Source organism: Varanus komodoensis, unplaced genomic scaffold (genome assembly GCF_004798865.1).
Source record: "Varanus komodoensis strain SLA01 unplaced genomic scaffold, ASM479886v1 scaffold11, whole genome shotgun sequence".
NCBI classification, from domain to species: domain Eukaryota; kingdom Metazoa; phylum Chordata; class Lepidosauria; order Squamata; family Varanidae; genus Varanus; species Varanus komodoensis.
Window position 1 is genome coordinate 32,135,327 of NW_025335317.1, and position 9,111 is coordinate 32,144,437.

The following is a 9,111-nucleotide window of genomic DNA, read 5'->3' on the forward strand; positions in this document are numbered from 1 at the left end:
ATAACAGTCACCCCTTAGTAGAATGAGTCCCAGCTGTGTTGGTTGCTTACATGTCTCTTCATTAATGCAAAAGGATGTTAACACGGGATGTTAACACTCCCATCAACGGCACCATCAAGTCTTAAATCTCCTCTCCAATGTTATATGCTTTCACTGTTGACAGCTGCAACTGTCTATGCCAGGGGGAGATATAGAATCACCTGCAGATTACAGAGGCTTGCCTCAAACACATGGCAAATGAAGAAATGGCTACACCGGTATTGCCCCTACGATATAGGAAAGGAACACCCTGCCTCAAAGAATCCAACCCCATTTTCTTTGCTTTGTTAGGCCAAAGGCCTCTGCTGTCTCTTCTCTGTCATTCTAAGCCACTGACACAAACACAAGTCATTGACATTTTATTGATTTCTATGGCTGAAAATGTACAAGAAAGATAGAAAAGAGCCCCACCCTCATGCATGGCTCCCATGTGTAAACAGCCTCAGACACGTGATCTGCACCTGAGCGTCACTACAAAGTATCCACCTTCAGCAGTTTAAAACATTTAAATACAATGGACAGTGTGCTCAGCTCAGGTATCTGATGTCTCAGTCCCTCTATACAAGAACCGCAGGGCCAGCATGGAGAAGAGTGAAGCCCGAGTTGTAAAGCAGTGTGCTGGGGGCTTGAGAAAGCAACTCCAGCCATGGTGAGATTTCTACAGATTTGCACAATAGATTTGTGCTGTGGGAACATTTAATGTGGCAGCTCCTGATCTCTTGTTTAGCCATGGGCTGAAACAGACAGGTCCGGGCAGAGTAGTGAGGAAAGTGCCTGTCATTAGGGAAGCCAGCGACCCACTAAGCTCCATCCAGCTTGGGATGGCTTTGAACGCACCAGATGCAAGGCAGTGTAAGCAGCTATGGACCGGGTCTCTTTTTCTCTTGTGCCCAGCTGGGGAACAGAGTGGCCAGCCTGGCTGCAGCCTTCCTCTGAGAAAAAGGGAAAGCCCTCAGGGGCATAGTGCAGGCAACAAGCCACGCCAGAAAGGACAGCCTTAAAGATCAGGAAATAGTCTCTGGCAAGGAGAAACCAGAGGGATGTTCTGAAATGTTTAGATTTCAGAAGATGATGAGCAGAGACTATCCCCAGGCCTCAGTTCCAGCAGGTCAAACTGCCAGAAGGTAAAACCACATAGTGTTACAAGTATTCATTGGAACTGAAACGAGTTATTGGGAGGAGAATGTTAAAATCTTCCCATGGGAGTGGGCCTGGGCGAACTAGGTAGCAGCATCCTGGATCTTCCGCACACTCCGTTGGTGTACTTGAAGCCAGGAAAATGGTGACCATCGGCCTTGCTGAGGTTAGCAGCAGTATCCTATCCCCCGGGGAAATCTTGCAACCTCAGGAGGTGAGGATTCTGCTGCATTCTTCCCCATGCTAGCTCTTGTGGTCGTCTTGGCTATTTAGGCCTGCTTTTTCCTGGGCTGCTTCTTCCTCTTTTCTTTTCATGGCTTCCAGCACAGCCAGCTCCTTAGCTTCTTTCTTCTGGTTCCGGGCTTCAAACTCTAGCCTGGAATGACAAAGAAGGATCTGTACCATCTAGAACATGAAGATCTATTTCCATGGGTGCCTTCAAGAAGCTGGGACAGGAAAAAGCTGCTTACTGCAGTTCTACTGAGCCCTCACTTCGAAAGGTGCTCCTTCAACACCCAGCCTTTGCACAAGCTAATGACTTGGAGGTATCCAAGCAAAGGGCTCACACAGGCCACTTCAGTGGCTTCGGCAACAATACGTCCTCAAAGGTGCCGGAACAGTTTTTTGGCATTAGGGAACCATTGTGAGGAAGAATAGTATTTAAAGTTAAACAATATTAAGGTTGTGTGGGGAACACTATGCCCAAATAACCAAACCCTGATTGGTTTGTGCCCCTTCAAATGGCCCAGACAGGAATAAATACTATAGAGAAAGTAATTTAGTCACAATGGTTTGCATGGTACAAATGTTCTCCTTGCAAAGGCAGGTCCAAAACACTGTCTTCTCACAGTAGCAACAACAAAAACTAGGTACAAGGCTCATATCCTTACATTTATTCCATTCCAGGTGGGCAGAGAGAAAATGAAGAAACGTAGCTAGCTCTATCTCTATTTTCCCCACCAATTTAGTACTCTAATGTATGCAAATGTTTTGGGCTGCTTTGTATTGTATACTTAGTTTTGGTTGTCATGCCTGTTGGTTTGGGGAATTTAGAATGTGCTGGAGCTGTCAGAGTAGATAGAAGGCCAAACTGTTGGGATATTGTGAATTCTTGTAGACTTGAATCCATGGGGAACAAGAGATGTCCAGGGCACAGAATACCTGTTCTAAGGCTCATCTCTGTTTCTGATTATTCAAACGGCCCTGATGTTTGTCTAGCTGTAGAGTATTCCTTATTCCTCCTGTAAATCCCTATTTAGTCAGTAATATGCTGGATGTCGTGCAGATGAGCAGAGAGCTGATAACACAGTCTAATTATGCCAAACACAAACTGAACCAAAGTCAAGGGCTGCCAACCTGTTCTTAATTATTCTTTTCACTATCAGATCAGTGGTGAGATTGTTGCCACTGTCCACCAACCGGAAGATACCACGCCTCTTGGGTTCCTGTAGATATGGAGAAGAGAGTGAGCCTGACAAGAGCACTTTAGAGATATTCTCAAGCAGTTAGCAATGTGCAGGCAAGCAAAATCCCTTGGCTGTATGTGCTGTAGCAGAAAGCTGATAACTACAGTTAGAGACGAACTGTACTTCTGCACAGCCACAGCAATGGGAGATTCTGAGCTTGGTCAACCCAAGCCTCACAAACTAGTGACACAAAGCAAGTGTCCCAGTTCTCCAACTGGCTGCACAGCCCATTTAAAAACAACCCACATCCCTTCCCCAAAGAAACATGCTATGATTTGGGTTACAGAAGAAATCAAAACCTATAAGAAAGCAAGGAGAGAGTCTCTTTCATACCTCATATGGGTCTGAGCCATCCTTATCTGGAACTACCTCAGTCATTCCATGGCATACAAGATCCACCTGCAGAAAAATGGCAACAATTATTCTCAGGCTTCCCTAGACTGTGGATGAGCAAAAGATAGATCCAGATTTACTGGTAGATCTTCAGGGGATTTTCAGTGTATCCACAAAGGTTTCTGACTCCCAGTTCTTCAGCAAGAGCAACAAAATGGACCCTCTTTCCAGGAGTGCTAAAATGAAGACAGGTACAGAGTGGATTTTTGTTTTAAGAGCTGGCATTAAATGGAGCTCACAAACTGCTGTGCTCCTAATTCTTTAATTCCAAGTCTTCTGACTGGTGGACCTTGGCATGTGTAGCCACCAATTTAAGCATGCAACCCCTTTTTGGAAGGTTTTGTTTAATCCTAAAACATGGTCTGCTTTAGAATTATGCAAGCGTTTGTTTAACACTTGCGTAACTCACACTAAGTGGGGCTAGACTGTGGAATCTGGAACCTACTGCTGCTACAGCTTGTTATGGGTTAAAGAGCCTACAACAAACCACAGTGCTTCATCCAAACCCAGTCACTGATAAGACAGGAGCTGCTTCCCTATCCCATCTCACCAATCATGTTTTGCAGTTCTCAAGCTAGAGATACTGGATTAGGGCAAATGTCTCAAGGGAAAAGGAATTCCTGTTTAATTGTAGTCAAATGTCTGTACATTGTCTCAGATCACCCGAGGTGCCATTTCTAGGTGGGCATGTCGTGAGCGGAGCCGGCTCGTGCCAGAGGTCAGACTAGATGGCCTGGGAGACCCCTTCTGACTCGCTCTGTTTCTATGTTTCTACTGTTCCTGCACATAGCTATCTTCTGCTTACAGCAGCTTCCAAAGCAATCTGCAGATGCACACCTGGCAGAAGTGTCTCATACACCACCAATCGGAAATGCACTCACCTTAAAATGATCCAGTAGATCAGAGGTGACTGCATAGGGAGCGCCAATCACCACTTCAGAAACATACTAATTGGAGGGGAGAAAGAGAGAACTTGAGATTCCACATGCGATTTCCACCATGCCACACCACCAACCTTAGCTTGTTCTTTGGCAGACAATGACCTTAGCATAGTCATTGCATAGATAAGAAAGCCATTTCAAAGAGGCTTTCTCTTTGAAATGCATGGGCATTATCAAAAGAAGTATCACCTGTAAGCTCCAAGGAAAAATCTGCTAAACCTGGCAATTTCAGAATTTGTAGGAAGGAGTCTCTCCTTCTCAGAAAATATCTGGAATAATTGAGCAACATCTGCTTAAGTTTTAGAAATCAGTGCAGATCTGTGGGACACAGGTGAGCTGTATTCACTGCAACCTGCACTGGAAAGAAACTCCTGACCCACTTATAGGGTAACAAGACCTCATGAACACCTCCAATACTTTTCTTTCATTATGAGTTTATTATGAAGAAGCAGAAGAGAAAGCATAGTATTTTCAAGTTCAGGTTGTGCTAGTGTGAAATATTTATTCCCATAAACATTGTAGAACATGGGTGTCAATCAGTGCAAAACTCTCCAAACCCCTGGGCATGCCTTACTTGGCACAGAAAGTGTTTCCTTATACTAGGTCAGAGCACTTATCTGGCCCAGTACTTCCTGCTTATCCTGCAGGCCACAATCCAGGGACTGAGGCAGCAATCTATTCTATCTCTTGTTACATGCTCCTTTACCCAAAGGTGCACCATCTGTGGGCTGTAGGGTTTGGGCCCCAATCCTCACACCTTTCCTCCCCAGTGCAGCCCAGCACAGCTCCAAAGAAAAGACCACAGCCAGCAGTGCTGGGAACAATCCAAACTGGAGTAACTGGGTGGAGGAGGCACTAGCAAGTTTGAAGATCATCACCTCATTTCTTAAGAAATACACAGTATTATATATTTGTAACATTTCATTCCCCCCTTTCTTCCATAGAACTCAAGGGATACCAGATGGCCAGCCAGACCTGTCTTGGAATTGGGCAAATTCACAGAAAGATATCAGTCTGGAAGCCTATACTTCCTGCAGTATCGGAGGCATACACCTATGTACAGCAGGTACTGGGGAACATGGGTGGGAGGGAGCTGTTACACTTATGTCTGGTTTGTGGGTTTCCATGGGCAGCTGGACAGCTACTGTGTGAACAGAATGCTGGGTGAGAGGGATGCTTGGTCTGATCCAGCAGGGCTTTTCTTACATTTTGATGCTTCAGAGGGTGGTTAGAAGAGATGTTTCCAACAAAATACTCACCCTGCAGGCCAGGACACTGAGGGTTCGCTCATGCACATTCATTATGGGATAGTTCTTGCCTTTGTACAGATTTACTTCCTGTGATAAAAGCACAGTGATCAGCATCAGGACTAGTGAGACACTGCATTCCCAACCTGCCCAGCTCGGGTGACGTTGGAGGAACAAGGTAACCATTCTGCCACACACTATGGTGCTGATACCTACTTGATCGAAGTGCAGCCCTACAATTATATAAGGTCGCTTTGCCATCTGATGCACTTTTCCCAGGAAATCCACATGACCAACATCTGGAGGATGTATACATTAAGAAAGAAAGTCTGTGACACCAAGTAAAGGTGGGGGGATTGGAGAATCTTTGGGTCTCACAGAGCCTGTGCTTCTTATCCTGGTAATTTCAGCAAGTGTTATGATGATCTGACTTCTTTCTGTTTCAGTGAACACAGATACTCAGCTGCTCCAGCAATGAACTGCCCTGGAAGTGCAGTCACAGCTATTGCCTCTTCAGGATCAAGCTCAGGGGGAATCAGCAGAGATGTTGGCACAGTATTGCTTGGTTGGCATTGGTGGCATCACAGCCCCTCCCTCTGTATCCTCAAAGTGAATTTACAGTTCTTTTAAAATGTATTTCTTTAAAAAGCCGCAAATGTTTAAATAACCATTTATGCAGCATTTCCTGAAATGAAGCAAGACAGGCAATGGAGATCAGTGGTTGAGTCACTGACAGGTATTGAAAAGCGAGGGTGGGAAGGTGGCATGCTCTTAGGAACAAAATATATATATATATACACATACATACACTGAGTCTTGTTTAAATGATGGGTGGCCAATAAAGAGTATGCAACACATATCTCCCTCAATAGGTCTGGTAGCAGTCACTCCAGTCTAGCATACTGGGATGCTATGAAAGGGGCTCATTCTGTTAGCATGCATGATTGAGGCATAGGGCAAAATACAGCTTCCTTGAGGAAAGCTATTAGTGTGTGCAACTCACACTGAAAGCCTGATCATATATCGTCTCTTTCCATGTGACAGTCCCGGGCCACACTAGCTAACCCAACAAATACCTCTTACCACCTATGATTTCACAGAGGCAATGATAAAGTCTTGTGTTGAGATTTGATTCTTGCATATTTCTAACAAATTGCAAAGCATCCTGATAGCAAAATGCACAAAATGTTTTTTCTTTAACAGTAGAAACTGAAGGAGGGGTGGCAATAGCTTAAGAACAGCTTGGGAGGTCTGGGATTAGCATTTTTAACAGTCACACAGAGAACTGCTGAAATTCATTCATGCCATTTTCTGTGAACTGCAGGACTGGCTGCGACCTGGGATGCAGGCAGCCTACCACTGGGTGTCAGGACCCCCTAATGAGAGCCAGTGTGGTATGGCAGATGGAGAGTTCGACTGAGGACCCAGGATCTTGGTGACAGGATCTGGGCTGCTCGAGGGCTTCACCTGATGGTCAGAACGAGAATGCCCACCCCCCTATTCAGAGGATCATTTCCAGGCCCTGCTGGAGCTCGCAGCCTCCTGATGAGTGCCAGCTGGGAGCTCTGGGGAAAGCGCTTTATAAGAGCAAGCTCTTCCTTCCAGCACAGGTCCTCCTGGTTCTGACCCTAATCTGTTCTGTGACTCAGTTTGGACTCTGTCTTGCCTCAAATTCTGTTGCCCTCATCCCAGTGCATCAGTCTTGTCTCCTGCCACCCATGTATCAGGTGTGAAGCTTACTGGGTGACTTTGGGCCAATCACGAACTCTCACACTAACCCACTTCAAGCAGTGGTGTTGTGAGGATAAAATGGAGCTATGTAAGCTGCGTTGGGTTCCTCATAAGAAGGAAAAAGGCAAGACATAAATGCAATGCAACAACAACTGGCCTCACAGGCTGCCTCCTTCCACCCCATCCAACCTAAAAGGAACAGATCTAGGATACGAAAAAGGTCAAAGGCACCAGCCACGTAGATTATGGTATCTCCTGGTTGAGGCTCCTTGCCCGATGCAAACTGGATGATCTTCTGGGATGTTTGCAGGAACTGGGAAACTCCTGTCCAGGGGCTGTGACCTCTGGGGCACTGGGGAAAGGAGTAAACTGTTAAGACTTAGGTAGATGTTCCTGGGAAGAGCTGTGAAAGAGACTGAAAAGCAGCTTAGCACATACTCTTAGCACATACATGTTACCAAGTCAACAAGGCATTCCACACCTGACTGTTTCATAATATCTAAGTTTTCATGAGAAACTAAAGACATCTGAGGCTTCAGGTCAATCTTGGTAGCTACATTAGTGGGAAAATCTGTAGACAGTTACAACTGGATTTTTATTTTTTTGCAATTACTAGCTATACTGTACTCTAATCATTAATTGAATACATCTGGTATGATAACTGTAGAATTACTGTTTAACTTTGGGAAGAAATTTTGCAACTGGTCACTTTTATTTCCTACATCTGGGAAAATAAGTATTTGCCCAACAATTTAGATCGTATATAAGTATATTTTTAAAAGTCTTTCTAAAGCTTTTCTAAGCATAAAAGCAAAACACTTGAATATAAAGAAAGCAAAACACATGCACTTAATTCACTCAGCTCATACAAACAATAGGATTAAATAAACTGCTTATGGAAAAATTAGGTGAGTTCATGAAGGAATGCTTCATAATAGGAATGTTTTGCTAATAATGACAGAGGTAAATGACTTCCAGCTACTTCCTTTTCTCCTTAATTTCTTTTTTTAAATCTACACTTACAGATTTCTGAAATACAACTGAAGAAATTTAGGAGACTAAAGGGAAAGCACTTAAAATTTAATTTTAAATTTAAGTGATTTTGATTTTCAACAAATTATTCAAAGAACACTTAATATTCTTTTCTTTGTGGAAGCCATGAGATGAACTAGTATTATTCATCAGTTATTACAAAAAGAAATTGATCCTATATTGAGATTTTTGAGCCACTAATATATTAAAAATGCAGTTCTTCCCCTCCCTTAAGTTGTTTAATACTCATGTAACTACCATTTGCTATGATGTGACTTTAATCTGCATTTATTAATAATTGATCTATTGAATGTTTTAACTCTTGACAAATGTTAGTGAATGTGAATTGCTGCTTCAACTCTCCTAATCAAATTCATTCTTCACTATGTTAACAAAATATATGTAATTTTATTCTGTATACTAATTTGTTTTGTTATTTTATGAATAATTGATAACTGTCTTTCATTTCTGAATTATCTGGTGAAAAATTCAGAGACTTAGGGCACACTCCTGTGCATTATAGAAAAATATCCTCTAACCCTCAGGATTCAGAAATGCTGGGAGCTGTAGAACTTTTTTCTGTCTAATCATACATAGGATTGTGCCTTTCATCTCTGAAATAAATGCATAAGAATAAACTATCCTCTCCAGAAATTCCCAGAGCTCTTGCTGTCTCTCACCCTTCCTAAAGACAAAACCAAAAATATAATGGAATGGAACTTCAGCTCCCCCGTGTGACAGAACTAGATACTGCTTCTACAGCTAGTTTAGGTAACTGATCTCTTGCATATACAGTGGTACCTTGGCTCACGAACTTAATCCATACCCAACTCTGGTCGGGAACCAAACTGGTCGTGAGCCAAGTCAAATTTCCCCATAAGGGTCAATGTAAATAAGGTTAATCCATTCTGCAAATATTTTTTACTCACAAAAAATTGAATCAAAGTGACAAAGAACAACAAAGATCACGGCCATCTCCCCCCACCCCCGCAGCGATTGTGCAGGGGGGGTGGGGGGGACGGTGCAATTGTGGGCACGCTGGGGGGGAGGTGGGCGTGTGCGCATGGGGGGGATGCAGATGCGCTCGGGCAGGGAACACAGGTGCAATCACAGCCATCTCCCCCC

At 43.8% G+C, this 9,111-nt stretch overlaps 1 protein-coding gene and 1 long non-coding RNA gene across 2 annotated transcripts in view; one reads left to right on the forward strand and one right to left on the reverse strand.

Annotated features, from left to right (window-relative positions):
* Positions 1 to 382: 382 nt before the first annotated feature.
* Positions 383 to 9,111, reverse strand: part of PCYT2 (phosphate cytidylyltransferase 2, ethanolamine) — a 26,747-nt gene continuing 18,018 nt past the window's right edge. The window contains exons 7-13 of the mRNA XM_044419911.1: positions 7,168 to 7,306; positions 5,440 to 5,522; positions 5,236 to 5,313; positions 3,917 to 3,982; positions 2,976 to 3,041; positions 2,533 to 2,621; positions 383 to 1,552 (exon numbers count right to left, since the gene is read on the reverse strand). Of these exons, the coding sequence (XP_044275846.1) occupies positions 1,420 to 1,552; positions 2,533 to 2,621; positions 2,976 to 3,041; positions 3,917 to 3,982; positions 5,236 to 5,313; positions 5,440 to 5,522; positions 7,168 to 7,306 (654 nt within the window). The 3' untranslated portion in view covers positions 383 to 1,419. The remainder of the gene's footprint in view (positions 1,553 to 2,532; positions 2,622 to 2,975; positions 3,042 to 3,916; positions 3,983 to 5,235; positions 5,314 to 5,439; positions 5,523 to 7,167; positions 7,307 to 9,111) is intronic.
* Positions 1,331 to 9,111, forward strand: part of LOC123018116 — an 18,374-nt gene continuing 10,593 nt past the window's right edge. The window contains exons 1-2 of the long non-coding RNA XR_006413716.1: positions 1,331 to 1,342; positions 7,711 to 7,713. This is a non-coding gene — a long non-coding RNA (uncharacterized LOC123018116). The remainder of the gene's footprint in view (positions 1,343 to 7,710; positions 7,714 to 9,111) is intronic.